Here is a 17,868-nt window from a genome sequence, read left to right on the forward strand (position 1 = left end):
TATATACATATATATATATATATATTTAAAATGATGAAGCTCTACCTTGGAAAACAGAGTCTTTGGGGGTTAGCTGTGCTGCAGTCCTTCTGCCAACCTAAATTATTTTTAGACATTAGTAGGTGTTTTCAGTCCAGGCCTCTGCAACTCTTAACAGTCTTGAAAACTTCACAGACTGTTGGACAGAAGGGACTGCATGTCTCTGGATGTGATATCGATGAAAGGAGATTTTTTTTTCACTCCCTCACTTCACCCACTCCACTGTTTCTCTTACAGCTGACTGGATTTGCCTCAGTTAAGATGTACGTTGGATTATTTCTACCTGGGACAAAACACTACAAGCACTAGTAAGTTATTTAATAAGGTCTAATCCCTAAATCCTATAAATGTTTTAAGCCATCTCAACAGCGATTTAATGACGTTTTCTTTTCCTGGGTCTTTATTTTACCAAACACACGGCAAATAAACAGCCAGTTTTCTTTTTAATGGCTCTAAAATAAATAAAACGATGGTGAATTTAAGCCACTGCTGATTTATTCCATCAAAAGTCACCAAAATACAACATGTCATATAAATAGCAAAGTCAAGTTTCAATATGTCGCTTTAATTCTGATCTTCATGACTATTATTACCACTGTCCGTTATTAAATAAACACATTATTTAATAATGATTGTAGTGCACCACAATCACCGTGACAGGAAACATTATTCTATTTAGTAAAGAAAAACAGTGTGTTATAAAAAACTCAACAGCCTGACATTAATACAGGCATCATTAAAAACTGTTTGTAAACTGCATTAAACCTTCACTGCGTTTCAGACCAGCTATTTATTTCTAACCTTGTGCACCCAGGCTCATATTCATTTCAGCCCCAGATGCTTTAACAGGGACCCTCTTAAATCAGCACTGAAGCCCAGGGGAAATCGGTCAGCGGGGTTTTTACCTCTAATTAATCAGGTCGACAGCATGTAATTTGTCCAAAAAACCAACACTAATATGTCCACTGCAGGGTTTTTGTCCATTCCTGAGCAGCAGCTACAGCTCAGTGTTTTGGTGACAAACTGATCCGACCATCACAATCGTCCTTGCAAGATAATTTAGTGCGGCCAAACTGGTTTTCTCATTTCAGAAATTTAAAATTTGGATTTAAGTATTTCAAATAATGTGGTCAACCTAATTAGATGTCAAGTCCATGTTACAAGTATATTAGATATTTATTATTTATTCATATTTATTGAAACAATTTTCCAACAAATATCCTGAACATGAAGTGTTTGTGTATTTTTCTTATTTTTTAATTCATCAAGCGGCCGTATTGAACCCACTAGCGGGCCAGTTTTGGCCCACGGGCCCTATGTTTGAGAACCCTAGTTTAATCATCCCTCCCACCTGCTGTTTCCCAGACCCTTTATTCCAACCAATGGGCAGTAAGTCAAAGACATCCAACATGTTTTAAGGTAATCACTGTTCAGCTCTTTCAGAGAGGAATCCTTGTTTCCTTGTCTGATTTTAAGGCATCAGTCTGTGGTCTGTTATATAAAAATCTCTTTATCCTTCATCTTAGGCTCAGTTACATTCACCTCGTTTGGTGTGATTATAAAATTTTAATTAGAAAATGTTGTAAGTGTCACAATGATGGCATATTTTTGCAGGAGGACAGCAGTGATGCACGACCAGCCAAAACAACTCTATTTTCCTCTTTACCGTCCTACACAGCGTAGTATAACTGTGAATATTACTTTATTCACATTTATCCAACAGAACATGCCCTCCATCTAGGCACGTGATTTAGTCACATGAGATTCAAAGCTGGGGTTTTTAGCCCAGCGGTCCTGACGAAAGCCAGGAATTTGTCTGGAGTGTTTGGTGTGGACAAAAAAAAAAAAAAAGACAGACAACTACTTAGAGCAGAATTTCAAGCAAGAGAGAGCTCAGAATAAAGCCATTGTTGCTGCAGTGGATGTACTGAGAGGAGCAGAGGGTTCAAGGTGGGGAGATGTTATAAAAAACAGCCTGAAAACAAAGTTGTTGGAATCTATCTGTTTGTCTGCCTGCCTGTCTGTCTGTCTGTCTGTCTGTCTGTTCATCTATCTAATTTGCTATAGATCTACAGATTTTAATTATATTCAGACACTTTTCTCGTTTGAGAACAAATGCCAACAGGATTTGTAAAATCTCTTAAAACAATGAGCAGAGCAGAGCCCTTTCCAACTGTGCGTTTTTTATAGAGACTGGGGAAATGTTATTAATCGTAAATGTTCACAAATACAAATAAAGAATAGACCGTGGTTTCTCATATTCCATATTTCTAAACGTGACTGGTTCTTTTTTAACAACTGTGCAAAACAGGTGTAATGAAGAAACAAATTTCTACAGCGAGCGAGGAGTTAATGATTTTGACTGTTAATGACTGCTTGAATTATTAAAATGATTAAAGAAGCTTAACGAGGAGACGGAGGTGACAAGAAAATGCAGCCAAAGGTAAAAGTGTCTCATGGACACTGGAGGCAAACGTGGGACACACATATACAGTAGGCACAGTCACCTGAGATCCATCATTAGATAGAAAATTGCATTATATTATGTCTCGAGGGGAAAAAAAGTTGCATTCTACCACTTCGTGACAAATATTATATAACACAAGGCCAGATAATGAATAGGGAGGAGAGAGTTTCACAGTGACTGAGTCATCAGAATTGGGTTGTGTGAAATCCTGGCCCTGTGGCACCTTGTATATAATTAGTTACTATTAAAGGCAGACTGTTTAAAAGTGACACGGAGCTGAAATCCCCTGTCATGATTATTTAATGGACTCTCTAAAGTGTCATGTCTAATTCATAGGAGAAGTCGAGCATTTTTCCCACGAAGCTCCACTTTGCAGCAGCCTTGGTCGTGACAATGGTCTTTTAATGGAGCTCTGCAGCGACTGTGCTGTGTTTGTGAGACACTTCCACACCTGTATCTGTGAGGAATTCAGGATTAAGTTTAGTTCAAGCCACTGAGACGACTATGACATCACAATGTTCTCTTTACTCTGTAGTGATAAATAAGAGAAACATTATTTTATTTTATTTCTGCCTCCATCCACTACAATTACTACAGTTACTACAGTGACTACAGTTACTACTGTTACTACAGTTACTACATGTACTACTGTTACTACTGTTACTACTGTTATTACTGTCCTTGCAGTGGCACCTGTCCCAATTAAATATTCTATATAATCACTACTGCTACTACAGTTACTACTGTGACTACTGTTACTGCTGTTACTACAGTTACTACTGTTACTACTGTTACTACTATCACTGCTGTTACTACAGTTACTACTGTGACTACTCTCACTACTGTTACTACAGTTACTACTATCACTGCTGTTACTACTGTAACTACTGTTACTACCATTACTACAGTTACTACAGTGACTACAGTTACTACTGTTACTACAGTTACTACATGTACTACTGTTACTACAGTTACTACATGTACTACTGTTACTACAGTTACTACATGTACTACTGTTACTACAGTTACTACATGTACTACTGTTACTACAGTTACTACATGTACTACTGTTACTACAGTTACTACATGTACTACTGTTACTACAGTTACTACATGTACTACTGTTACTACAGTTACTACATGTACTACTGTTACTACTGTTACTACTGTTATTACTGTCCTTGCAGTGGCACCTGTCCCAATTAAATATTCTATATATATTTTTATTATTTGTTATTGAATTTCCATCATAGTCTTTTTATTTAATAAATATCCAATTTGGAATACATTTTGGTTCGGAACGCTGGTAAACAGTTTTGCTTTTAATAAAGTGTCTGGTGAATTCAGCTTCTGTTTAACTGAGTGCAAATATTTTCATCTATTTTGTTAACAGCTCTATTGGAATTCTTTTTCTTTTTAATTGTGCTGATGTTAGTCAGCACAATTAAAAGTGTATAATTTTAATTAGCAAAGTGACATAAAGGAGAGCAAGAATTTGCTACAAAAAAAATAAAATAGACCCAATTAATGAAGAGGAACAGAAACACAATGTGACAGGGAGACAAGGTCGAGACAAAAAAAAAAAAAAACAAGAAAGAAAGATTAATGGAGCCCTTGATCACATGTTGATCGGAAATGATGGTCAAATGTCACTCCCATAAAAGAAAAAAACATCAGACGTGCTCTGGTCTGATACAGTGTAATCTACAGCATAAATCAACATTAGATCTGATAGTGACTGATTCAGATATTCTAGGAAACCTCTGCATAAATGCTGGACGACTAATGCTAATGACTATGTCACGTGACCAAGGAAAAACGGAAATCTATTTGTCTCTCTAGTTTTCCTGACTGTTGTGTGGACATTTTTAGAACAAAAAGGAGGAAAATGTGTGAGAGCGGTCGCATCCGCCGCCGCATGTTATTAAACATTTACAGCTTCATGTATTTGTGAAGGGCTGGTTATGGCATCAACACAGCTGCAGCACTCAGTTGAGGAGTTGCTTAAATTATTCTTAAGAAGAAAAACCAGTCGAAGACTGACACCACTATCTTATTATCTACAGTGTAAAAAGGACGATGGAGAAATCTGAAACAAAAATGGTACATTCAACGTAATATGATGCTATATTTACAACATAACAGTCACCATGTACCTTGTTGTAATATATGATTTATCCTGTCTGTGTTTAGCTGACAATTACATTCCACGTGGATGAAGCCAAGGATAATTCTACCCAGCTGTGTGAAGCCACTGCTGGAATGCATTTTAAATCTCACAAAGCAACCTCCTGAACTATTAAATTTAATCGACAAATAAAGCAGACCATGTTCATGTTAATGATTTGTTCGGTGAGGAGTTTATGACCTCTTAGAGGAGCACTGCTGCTATTACCAGCTCTCCTTTATTTGCAATGCACACACCAACGTGATTCACACTCCCTGACAGTCGCTTCCACAGGTGGCAAATTAAGCGCCAAGAAAAGCTTCGATGCATTATTAAAGAAAATAGGCAGCAGCGAGGAGCAAAGTTAAAGATGATGTCAGCGCAACTCTGATGGATTAAAGCGTAGAAAAATGGGGATGGATTTATACTGACTGTACACGTGTGTGCCTTATTAATAAAGTGTTTTTTGTAGCGCCCCCTGGTGTGACATTAATTGAGCCCTCTAAATGTAGACAGATTCACTGCTATTACATCAAAACTTCACCAAACTTTTTGTAAAACTGTAATTCCAACCAAACTTCTACATAGTGGTATGACTGCAATAAGTTTTAGCCGTTAGATATTAGATATTCTGAAGAAAAAAAAAAACCATAGATACTGTTTTTAAAAAGTACTGAGCAAAACGTACTAAGCACTTCAGGCCTCCACCTGTTGTTATCTGACATCAAACAACAAACAGAACACTAGAATAAACTAGAGAAAAATGAAAGATGAAATATTTATTTAATTGTTTTAGTGTGTGTTACGGCGGCATCTTGTGTAAATTCCTAATTAACTAAGTACTTTCAAGTACTCGTTCATATTTTCATCATGTTTATTTCTCAGTCTATCCCTGCAAAAACAACTTTCTTCTTCTCTGAGTCCCTCACACATAACAGCGTCGCTGTCACACTTGTTTTTTCCTCTCGTTGTTTTGGTTTTTTTTTTTGCTTCTCTTCTGATCCCGTAGCATTCCATTTCTTAGTGATTGTTGGCCCCGGTGCACAGTAATCTCAGACAATATCACGAGGATCAAACGCTGCAAACACTGTGCCAAACACAAGAGCCACAGAAGAAACGCAGGCAGAAAGAGAGAGAAGTGATGGATAAGGGACGGAATGGGGGGAAATATGTGACTGTAATATTCTACTCTCAACACTTGCAACATACAGTTATTCACATACTCAGATCATGTCAAATGAAAATGTTTGATAAGAAAATTCTTGTTTTGTTGGTCAACGTGATCGAATCTCTGTTTAGTATCAAACTTTGGGAAAGGATCAACCGACAATCAAAAATACTTGTCCGCTAAGTGACTGCTTACTCATATTTTTGCACAAACAGACACTTTCCCCTCAAGGCTCATCTAAATTATTCACAGCGTTTGTTTGGTTAAATCTTATGCACATTGTTTACCAGCTAAAATATTAGAGCAAGGGTTGGAAGAGAGTAAAACAATATCGTCCTGCTGACTTGTATAATTTAATAAATTAACTTTTGCTGCTCAAATATTCTGTCGCGCCTATTACAGATGAGTGTGCAATGCAATATAAAGTTAATAAAAAATAACAATAGTAATATTATTACAGACCTAAGTGAAAACTCGGTAACTCCTACACTAAATCTTTTCTGAAGAAATTACAGAGTACAGGTTAGTATCTGTGCCTCTCATTGTAACTTTTTAACATCCTTTGTAGAATAATTAATATAAAATACACTGGCAAACAAAACAAATGCTGCGCTGTGGAACCACAATTAATCAGTAAGCAGTATTGAACAATAATGAAGTGGTTAATTGTACATCACTGCACAGTAAAGTAACAACCTAGTGTTCAGAATAATGACAAGTCCAATTACTGGGGTCACAAATGCCTCAGCCTCACTTTTGTTTTCCCTTAAAAAAAGTTTAGTTTAAATGACTTCATAATTGACTAAAATCCCGGCCTGTTTAGTTGAAGACAAGGCTGATATACTTGCAGGAATTGAAGAAAGACACTCACGACAGCTGTGATTATCTTTTTTTTTTTTTTAGTTTTCATAGCCATCTGCTGCCACCTAGCTGAAGAGTATTTAATAGTTTTCTGTTTTTATGCTTTGACAAGCGAAGAATAATGATATGCAATAAATATTTCATGCTTTGACGAGCGAAGAATAATGATATGCAATAAATAAATACATAGTTTTCAGCCCAATTGAAGCTGGATAATTTTCCATGGCCCACCTAATGATCTCTTACGGCCCACTAGTGTGCCACAGCCCAATGGTTGGGAATCACTGGTCTACAGAGATAGTGTTGTCACTGTCATGAGTTGATGAATCCTTTGGTCCTGGAACTTTTTAACTGACCCACTTACAGGACCTGATACTGGTTTCACATAAAATTTGGACAAAAAAGTAAGAGAGGCAAAGATGAGCTTGTTTGGACAGAGAAACAAGAAGAAAAAAGAGGAGGAGAAACAAAGGAGGAATAATGACTAATGAGGGAATTGTTTGGTTTTATTCCTTTATTTTTTTCTTTTAACTGTCAAAATGTATCAACACATTTTTCCACTATTGTGACATTGCTTTTGTCGAACAACGGCAAGTTGTACGCAACTAATGTAATTTGACATTCTTTGGAGGGCACCCAGAATGGGGGTGGGGGGTGGGTTGGTGCAGTGTGTGCGCTGGTTGTTGTATCTGCATTATGGACAACATGGAACTGGGCCAAGAATATTTAAAAAAAGAAAAAAGAAAAATCCCATCCTTAGGCTGGAATTCTGCCAGACACCTGATGTGAACCCTTGATTTTGACATTTGGCATGCAACATGAGCACTGAAATATTCATCCATCTATTGAGTCTCATCCTCAAAACCACTTCTACTCTGCCTGTCAGAATCCTGTGCCATTGCTCTCACACTCGTGGCTCTTCTTCTTTTCCCACTCCCCATCATCAGGACTTTGATGTTCCAATTCTGTGATACGGGAAGAGTAACCAGGAAAACACAAACACTACATACAAAGTGATGGAGAATGATGAAGTAGTCATGGGGGTTTTTACATTAGCACCAACTGTTGTGAATGTGGTCATGCCTCGTTGCAGACGCAGACCCTTATAGGCAGGAGTCGACCCCCTCAGTTACTGAGGGACCTCTATTACACCTCAGCTTAACAAACAGAGAAAGAAACACACGTTTCTCTATCACATTTCACTGGGATGCAGACTGGAAAATACTGACCACAATTATCATGTTTATACAAACCAAGAATTAAATTTAAAAAAAAAAATGTCAGTGAAACTGACTTTTCCTGAAGTCATTTTCTGCCTCCACATCATCCTGTCCTGCATTTCTCACCTCCGTGTCCTCAGTGCCTCAGGACGTACACTCAGTGGGTTGGTGACGGACATGGCAGTTACACGGTGGTCAGAGGCCAAAGCTACAAAGATATGAATTATCCTCCAAGTTTGTGAATGTATCACTAGAAGAACTCCACACAGAAAAGTCAGCTCACACCTGAAGGTACTGTTGACCACTGCTTCAACCACTGGTTTTCAGAGTACTGAGTGTCTTCTCGTCCCTCACTGCAGAGGGACAGGAACTCAGCTGTAACTCAAATGTAAAGATTGGAGAACAGTATGTCCTTCACTGTTTTTGAACGTCTGTATCCCTTCTTCACTTTGATGATCTATCAACAGCAAGGCTCTCCAACCCCTGGTCTGGGGACCAGTGTACAGCAAGGGTCTCCAACCCCTGGTCTGGGGACCAGTGTCTGTCCATAGGTCATTTGGTACTGGGCCATCCTTCAATGATGTATTACCAGTAGGTAACAGCAGATACCGGCCAACTGGTCCTTGGTACAACAAAGGTGGGGGACCACTGAACTACAACACTGACAACAACCACACCCACTTTCTGTTTGGAATAATAATCCACTACTAAAACCAGATCACTGTTCCCTACAACTGTTCTTGGTTCATTAGCCAGGACTTCCTGTCACTGGTCTAACACTCTTCTCACTCATATCTCGATTTGAATATCCCCAAAACACCTTTCTCCTCTATCAATAAACTTTTAATACCTTTATCTGACATCAACGATGGCACTGGGATTAAGAACATTGAATGAAGACAGATCTGTTATAAACACAGAAAACAAAGAAAGAGAACTGTGGACTAAAAACCACGACAGCTTAAGAATTCAGATTCCTCAAATTAAAAAGCATAAAATGGGATTCACTGACTCCACACACATTTCTAGCCGGTTCCTTCCAGGTCTCAGGTCGTACACAAAAATTATTTAGCTGACAAAACATACTGCTGACACAGAAAACAGGAACGCAGTGAGGACGCTGTGAATATCAAACTAAATTAGTTCGATAAATTATGATCATGATTAATCCATATCCACACTGTGACTAAAAATAGCAACAGACAGATATATGTAAAGATGAATTTAGAAATATATATCTATCCTTATAACAGTTCCATACAATTTTGATAAAAAAAAAAAAGATCCCACTAGTGTCTGAGTCTAACGAGTGAGTCTTCACTGACCATAAAGACCTCCGTGTCTGCACTGACAGAGGCCCGACCCAGTATATGGAAGAGGTGGCAGAGGAAGCACCGCTGATGGGGGACACAATGAGTGTTCAACCCTGCATGGCTGCACACGCTCACTCTAGGCCATTGCTTTGGCAGGCACCTCACCAAAAGTGCTGTAAAAGGCCATTTCTGCTGAAATTACAAGGTTCATATGCAGCGACGTCAGGTGTGTGCAGGTGGCAGCCAGCAGGTTCCTGCTGTCTCTGAAAGAACAGCTCCACACGAACATTTCCATCTGACAGCCCCACTTCAGAGTGGAAGTGGCAGCTGAAGGTTGACATGGTTTACTGTAGAGGGTGAATTATCAGGACAGACTGTACACTTGTACCTGAAACAGCAGAAATGAAGGATTGATATTCTGCTGAAGTCATAGTAGACTGAGGATAAAAGGACAAACTTTACCTATAAGTCTCTGTTTTATCTATCCATCTATCTATCTATCTATCTATCTATCTATCTATCTATCATCATCCATCCGTCTATCTATCTATCCATCTATCCATCATCGTCAGTCCGTCCGTCCATCCATTCATCCAGCCATCCATCCATCCATCTATCCAAGACTGATGTAAGAACCTGAAGAGTAGACTGATTAGAATATTGTTTTGTCAGTCCAAAGACAAATTAAAGAGCATAAATAAAGACCTATGGTTAAGACGACGTCAGCAAAGGGATGTTTAATGTTAGTGATGTTATTCCCATCATGGCTTTAATATGTCTAAGTCTTAGTTAATGTGTCCGTGCATGTTGATGCGGACCCAATCCTGTATTGGCAGCAGAATCCTGTCTATACACGGCTCACCGTCCACCATCTGTTCCTGGCTAGACTGCTGATATCTGTTCTTATAATATCCCGTTTGCTTCTCTGAGTCCATGTGGGATACTCACATATTTATCTGGATTATTTTATTTCTTTTTTTCCCCCTGCTCATCCACCCAGCCTTACTCATCCTGAGAGCCTTTCACACTCCCATGTGGAACACAGTGGTTCAGAGCACAGGTCCAAATATTGTGTCAGACCAACCCTACATAAGTATCTAAATAAAGCAACAGCCACTTCAGTCTGTTGTTCCAGTGCATGTGGCAGCACGGAGAGCGGTGTAGAATGTTACTGAAAGAGCCAGTAAGAATCTACAGTTCCTCCACAGAAGCCTTGCTGTTCAGTCAGCTGCTCTACAAGCATGACGTCTGCAGTACTTAAAGGACAAGAAACCATTGGCAGTGTTTAAAAGTCACGTCTTCCTTTCAGTACAAGTGAATCCAACTGTTCAGGGCACCTGCTCCAAGTCGGGGGTAGATGACCTGGAGGTGATAAATCTCACCCAAGGTGTTCCTCCCAGAGGGGAATGTCTTCGAGAGAAAAGGAGCAGTGTGTAATTTGTTCCAGCGTTGAAGAGGTAATGAAATGTTTACGAGGTGACAAAGTCCCCCCCCCCCAGCAGCTAACGCCTGATTTTTTTACCTGTTTTTATGTTGTTGTTTCATAGTAAAAGAAAGGCTTGTCTGACAAAAAAGGGGCAAAATCATTTATTCATCATTTTTATAAAACGTTTTTATAAAATGTGTGTCTATAACAACCCAAGCTGTGCAAACAATTTCTCCTAAATAGTTGACAGTAAAAACTGAAGGTTTTTTTTTTCTTCGTTTGTTTGTTTCTTAGCTTATGTAGCGAGATGAACTTAAGCTAATGCAAATTGACAACGTGTGAAATGAGTGGCAGTTGTCATTTGGCAAATAAATCAGGATTCAGATACAGACCTCACCAGTTGTATTGAAAATGTGATAAAGTGTCATGTGAACATCACATACACAAATTACAACCTTGAACCTTCCACAAAGGAACATGATCATTCTATGATCAGTATATGAAACACATTCCTCTGGTAATTACTGCATTCATCCATTATTGTTGAGTTTTCATCAACCACTATTTAATGGTAAAGAGCAGTGGCCACAGTCTATAGGGAGACTCAGCCGTGTGTACACAGTGTGTTCATACACTGAACTGTACAACTTCAGTTAAAGTCACTGTTATCAGACAGAGACCCAGCCGTGCCTATAATCTCTACATCAAAAGGGCAAATACTCCCGCAACAGATTTGGCTGCATGTGATCCAAACACACAGGAATTAGTTCAGAGAGCATCTTCATGAAATCAAATATTGACAACAGTCAGACTCAGAGTCTGCTGGTTTATCCATTTGTCCTTCTTTCTAAACATCGTGATTTTTCGGCTACATGTTTATGAACAGTGCGACCTTGATGAGTTCTCTGAACAAATATGTGTTTTTGTGTTTTCCTCCGATGCGTACTATTCAGAGCTGTAGAATCTCTGGCATGTACGCAGCATACCTCGCTCTCTCTCCCACCCTCTCTCTTCCCTGCCTCCAACACCAATTATCTATTTTTGTATTTCTCCACCAGCTCCCCCATATCTGCCAGTACCATCACCAACCCACACTGCTGGTACAGTGGTGGGCTCCCTGTCTTGGTTCTGCCTCGTCCAGATCCTTTAATTCTAAGCCCAGTCTCTGTTTTCCTGAGTGCTGCTATTTACCAATATATCCGAGGCACCGAGACCAATCTGGGAGAAGTAAGAGGAAAGACACTCTCAATCTGGGAGAAGTAAGAGGAAAGACAAAAACGGAGGCAAATGCAGAGAACAATTAAGATGGGGTTGAATCAAAACCAAACTGCTGCTATTGAGCTATGTAAGAGATGAGTCTGTCCTGGGCTCACACAAACGCAATGCACAAAGACTCACGTGAAATAATGCTCACGATTTTTGTGTTCAGAACATGGATAATTAATTAAATAGAACATAACTGCAGAATTGGCAAGAGGCTGTATATTCCAGAGCCATTTCCCTTTTCCATCACCATCTCTGATTGCCTGTGGTGCATGAGTAGCCATGGCGAGTCACACCAATTAACAAACCAATAACTTACACTTTATTAATTCAGTAATCCCAGTAACCTACACACCATATGTTGGTAGAAAAAAATAGCGGTTTTCCAAATCAGCGAAGTATTTACGTGAACCCAGTTTTCCATCTCATAAATCTCACCTGTGTCTGTCTCTATGGCACATCTGTGGCTCTTTATTTCATCTGAAGCTCCTATTGAGCCATCATTTCTGTTGGGATCTTCCTCTATCTTTCACTTCAGTTGTAAATATGTGTGCAGTTAAGGAGAACACAACAGTATTTCCCATTTCATGGCCTCATCGCCCGCTCCCTTAGAGTCAGTAAATCCGACCGACTCCCATCACTGCGATTAAAGAAACAAAATAAAACACCTTTGGTTCCTGTGATGTAAATGTCTCATCCTGGTTTTCTCTGTTCTTTTGCACCTGTCTTTCAATTAATTATAAAACTGAACACTAGAGGCTTTGTGGGATTTTAATCGTTTTCATGGCAATTTATTTTCTTCTCTTAGAGGCTGTCAAAGACAAATCATCACACCTGGAGTAACTCAATCAAAGCCTGACAGAGGTAAGACATTTGATATACAGTACAGAGTTGGGTCCAAAAGAATTTGATCTCTACTAAATACACACGGTGTACACAATCAGTTTGTTCACATTCATACGAGAATCCTTTTCTGCTTTTGTCCTGCAGCTCAAATCAAATCCTTTGTCAGGGTTAAACTTCTATTATACACAGTTACTTAAAGCATGAAAATGTGCCAACTGTTACACTGACCCTCTTTTTTCCACTTGACTGCATGGCAGCTGCAGAAATCAAATCCTCATAACACTGAATCATATTTTCTGATGAAGCTAAATAGCCGTGAAAAGTAAAACAACTGGGAAAGTTACATTAAAAAAGAACCCAAAGAAAGTCAATCCTGCAGCTCTGTTTGGAACACTGCATTTTTTGGAGCTGGAATCTTCTCTCAAAGGGCTCAATACACTAAGTACTGGTTAGAATTTATTTATAATTTCTTACCAGCAGGATTCTCCATTTAAACTTCATCAGATTTGAGGAAATCACAGGGATGACTAACTTGTTGCTAAGACAAATATTGTAATCTGATTCATTGATAAACTAATTACCAGAGTGTTTAACGATGCTAGTCACTGCCGCTACATACAATTCAGCACAGACGGTACATTTTAACGAACATTAACAGAGTCATTTTAAAGACAGAGCCGTTTCCATTCCTCCTGGTCTGCTCAAGTGCTGCTCAATTTTATTGATTACTCCCACAGAGACTGCCAGCATTGAGACTAAGAGCCATACATAATTGTGGAGGGAAACTATTTAAACCGGGAGCGGCGATGTTCACAAAATGGAATTGCTCATAATGCTCTAATCTTATCTCACAGGTGTGGCGTTTAACATAAAATACAGGCCCATGGGAGAGATAAAAAAAAAACACAGCAGGTTGTCATTGTTGTCCGCCTGTTGTCATTGTTAATCTACAGTAATGCACAAGGACAACAGCAGCTGGAAGCTGAGTGAATATTGGTTATGACTCTGACTTAGTGATGTGCTCAAGACTGATAGATTCAGTAGACCATGATTTCCAAAACATTAAAGAACGTCATTTTCTAGAAAGTGGATGTGGATGTGGGCAGTCGCAATCTGGTTCAAACAAAAATGAGACTGAAGAGGCCCACAGATGTGGACAGGATAATAATCATTGGAAAAAGTATTTCTATTTGTGGTTTTCTTGGCCATGGTTACCACACTGTTCTATAAAGCTGCACATAAAGAATCTGAACCTGTTACTGTCAGTTTACGTCAGTGTCGATGAAACTTTCACTGTCGTACAGACAGAACAGAGTTGTACATGAAATGTTTACCACCACAGGCGTAGTGCTGCAGAGTCAATATTATATTTGATATCAAATTTGAAAATGTGTTTGTTCAGGTCATGGGTCTTTTTAACCCAGTTCATAGAAATCGTATTAGTAGAAATGTAACAATGTTAAAGTCTTTAACAGTAAAGAAGTGAATTAGTTAGAATTAGTAGAGCAAATGTGATTAAAAATCCATCTCTACATTAATACCACAAGTTGTCCATTAACATGCACCAGTCCAGGTAGATTCAGGCTCAGTTAAGACATTGGATGAACAGTGAAAATACAGACCTCCCTGTAGATTTGGATTTTTACTTTAGAACCACAGTTCAACTTCAGAGACGAGGAAACAGACTGACACAGAAACTGACCAACTGTTGTGACCACGCTCTCTTTAACCACGCGCTCACATTTCACCTTCTCATCTCGGCCTTTTGAGTTACGCACCACCAGCAGACTGTCCCTCTCACATCATGACCCCCACCAACACACATACACAAACACACACACACACACACACGTCATGTCATCATTAAAAATCACTTCCAGGTGTGGATTATGACTCATCTTTTGTCCCCGATGAATCAATATTTTGGCAACGAGCCCGTGCGAGACCGTAGACAAGAGTGGAGAGATGCCACGGTGGGGTCACAGAGAGCTCCCCACTCAAAGGAAGCTCAACAGATGGCAGAAACAGAACGAAAACAAACGGCAGCAACCTGTTCAGTTTAATAGTTGCACATGAAGAATGGAACGTCTCGTTATCTTGACAGTGTCTTGTTATTGTTATCAGCGTCGTGGTGATAAAGAGGGGAGTCACTGTGTACTGATAACTATTACTGTAGTACGTTCCCTGTTCGATGGAACAACAAATGGCTTTTCACTAAAACCTTATTGTCATCTTAATGGATGGCAATAATTGCATGATGACTGTATAAAGGGATGCCCCTCGGCCTTACGCTGTAACAATCGCACCGCTAAAATGTTTCTCGAGCACAAATTACCCAGCAGATGGCAGTAATATAACTAAAACAACCGCAAGGCTGCTATAACATCCAAAAGAAGACATAAGTGTTAAAGATAAGGGAATGTTAAGCTAAAAGGTGGACAGTCATATTTATGACTTGTGTAGTGTTAAATAAAGCTTTTTTTTGCCTATGAATAAAACTTTTTTTAAGCATATTTTGAATTGATTTTCTTACGTACAGACTGGAGTTAGTAGTTGTTTTTTTTTCACAAACGTGAGTACAGTCAGTCCACAGGACATGGTCATCTTGGCTTATCAGGCTATAACTATCCCTGGTTAGGTGTTGTAATGATATAAAGAGGTTAATCACTAAGCAATATTTGGTACCTGCTCTTGAGGAAAAGGGTTTTGCATTTATATATAAATCAAAAAACACTGCACTCAGGTCCTGAAACACGGCATTCAAACTGTGTTATGGGGAACATGTCCTGCAAAGATGGGAGCAGGAGTACAGCCTGTTGGTTTATAAACATGTAAGCAAGAATTGTTGCACACTATACCTTTCAAAACATACAATTCTGCCCAAAGCTGTTCTGCTGGTCATTTATACGTCTATGTCTGCAGGTGAGACAGTGCAGGTGCTGCATCACACCGTACTTGTGGTGGGTTTATTTTTGAAATGTTCAGAAAAAGCCACAGACGATCACAGACGATCAGTGGGAATCCTTTTTTCAGCATCAGGTGTTAGTCAGTGACCTCGACCTCACTTCAGACAAATGAGTATAAAAATACCCTCCACGGAGGCTGGAGGGTTCACCAGACGCTTCTCACTCCACCATTACTTATTCTGATGTAGGAGCTGGTGTCATTACACACCGTCTGCTCCCCAATTCTCCTCCTCCTCCTCCTCTTCTTCACAACAGAGGGCACACACATACACCGACAAACACAGGCACATCTGTGACGATTAAATTACACGCAACAGTGCGAATCTCTCGGAGCTGCTCAGACCGAGAGGCAGAGGGATGACTGATGTATCACCGACAGAATGACCTTGTGCTTTTCTGCACAGGTCATCGTGGTTGTTAACATGCACACTGAATCCTAATGGAGTACAACAAGTGCCAAGTGGAGAGTCCGACAGACGGCCACTGCCACTGCTACCTTGCCTGAATGCAACACCTTCTCCTCTGCCCTCCAGGGGCATTTAAGTGGTGAGAAGCGGACACGCACCAACGTAGCACCATCAGCTGGTCAGAAATGACCCCGGCATCACTGCTTCAACATCAACATCATGACCCACTCAAGGGCATCCGGCCCACAGCGGCTGATTTTTTTTTTCTCTCACCTTTGCTGCTGTCTTCTTCTCTGTTGAGATGCATGACTCTTCTTCTTCTTCTTCTTCTTCTTCTTCTTCTTACAGTGCTGTCATCTAGGCTGTCTTCACTTCTTGCAATGCCTTGCTCTTCTCCAAAGAGTTCAGGAGATCAACTCTTATTCCAGTGTGGGGATCCTTCTGTTGCCTGACTAGTATTGTCTTGGACGTCTGGAACGCATGGACGCGCGGGCACTTGTGCGTCCTCCTCCTCTTCCTCCTCCTTGTCCTCGTCTTGTTGTGCTGGAAGCTAGAACAGGTAGTCTAGGTGATGTTAGGACTCTGCATGGATTTCCTCTCCCCCTCTCTCTCTCTCTCTCTTACCCCCTCTCTCCCTCAGAGAAGAGTGGCTCCAAAGGATGGTGGCAGGCAGTGTGGTTTAATAAAGGGAGGAGACGGCGGACAGACGGGCGGGGTGAAGGAAGTAAGTCGGTGGGAGGTCGGTCTGCTCAGCTCAGCTGAGTCGCGGAATCCGTGCGTCCTCCGTGCCGTTGCACATTTCACCTGCTCCTTGTTTTCAAAGCTTCACAACAAACCGACACATTGCGCGTCCAATTGCACTTGATGCGCATCCCACTGAGCGCGCCGGAGCAGAAACAAGTCGATGCATTTCTCACACACGTGTAGAGGTCATGCTCGATGGTATACTATTGATGACGTCCCCTTCTCGGGGCGGGCTGTAAGCACCGTATTTGACAACAGCTGTGACAGGCAACAGTTTCTAGTGATCAGCATCACTTCATTTGAAGAATATTCAGGTGCATCTCTGTCAAAATGAGAAGCGCAGAGGAAACTAGAAAATCTCTCCCTGTGCTGTGAGCTCTGATGTGATTTCACATGATTTTCCTCCCAGCCATCAGATCTCACCACGAGTCGTGATTACAGCGGTAATTTCCCCGTGAAATCAATAATCATCCGCACCCAAGCGACAGTGTCTTTACACACTACTTGTAGACTCCGTTCAGTGTCACTGCGAAGCCCTGGTGTGTTTCTGTGTTTTCTCCGTGTCTGTCATCAACACATGGTTTGTGTGTTTTCTCTCAGAGCCCATCGTGCCTCCAGCACCACCGGGCCTTCACACTACAGTGGATCATTTACTCGCCATTCACGTTCACCCTAGCCATCACGCACATCACGGCTCATTGGCGGTCTCTAGTGTCAGATATGTGTCAGTGAAAGTGATATCAAACTTGGTTCAATAAACCAGGGTGGCAGGATCAATAGATGTGGTTATTATGACTTTATTTTATTTATTTATTTTTAAATATTTTCAATCTGTGTATTTGGCTGCTGTACATGCTATTCCACCTCGCCATTTACATCGTTACCCATGTCCTCCATATTTAGTCTTAAACCCCCCTGGCAGAACTGAAATAGTTCGAATAATACTTCATTCAAAAGGAAATAATTTAGAAACAGAAAACA

The 17,868-nt window shown here is 40.2% G+C and overlaps 1 protein-coding gene across 1 annotated transcript in view; it reads right to left on the minus strand.

Annotated features, from left to right (window-relative positions):
• syt7b (synaptotagmin VIIb) overlaps positions 1-17,523 on the minus strand; it is a 74,491-nt gene extending 56,968 nt beyond the window's left edge. The window contains 1 exon segment of the mRNA XM_025055502.1: positions 16,417-17,523. Coding sequence (XP_024911270.1) covers positions 16,417-16,450 — 34 coding nt within the window. The 5' untranslated portion in view covers positions 16,451-17,523.
• Between the last annotated feature and the right edge of the window lie 345 nt (positions 17,524-17,868).

Source organism: Cynoglossus semilaevis, chromosome 5 (genome assembly GCF_000523025.1).
Source record: "Cynoglossus semilaevis isolate Cse_v1.0 chromosome 5, Cse_v1.0, whole genome shotgun sequence".
NCBI classification, from domain to species: domain Eukaryota; kingdom Metazoa; phylum Chordata; class Actinopteri; order Pleuronectiformes; family Cynoglossidae; genus Cynoglossus; species Cynoglossus semilaevis.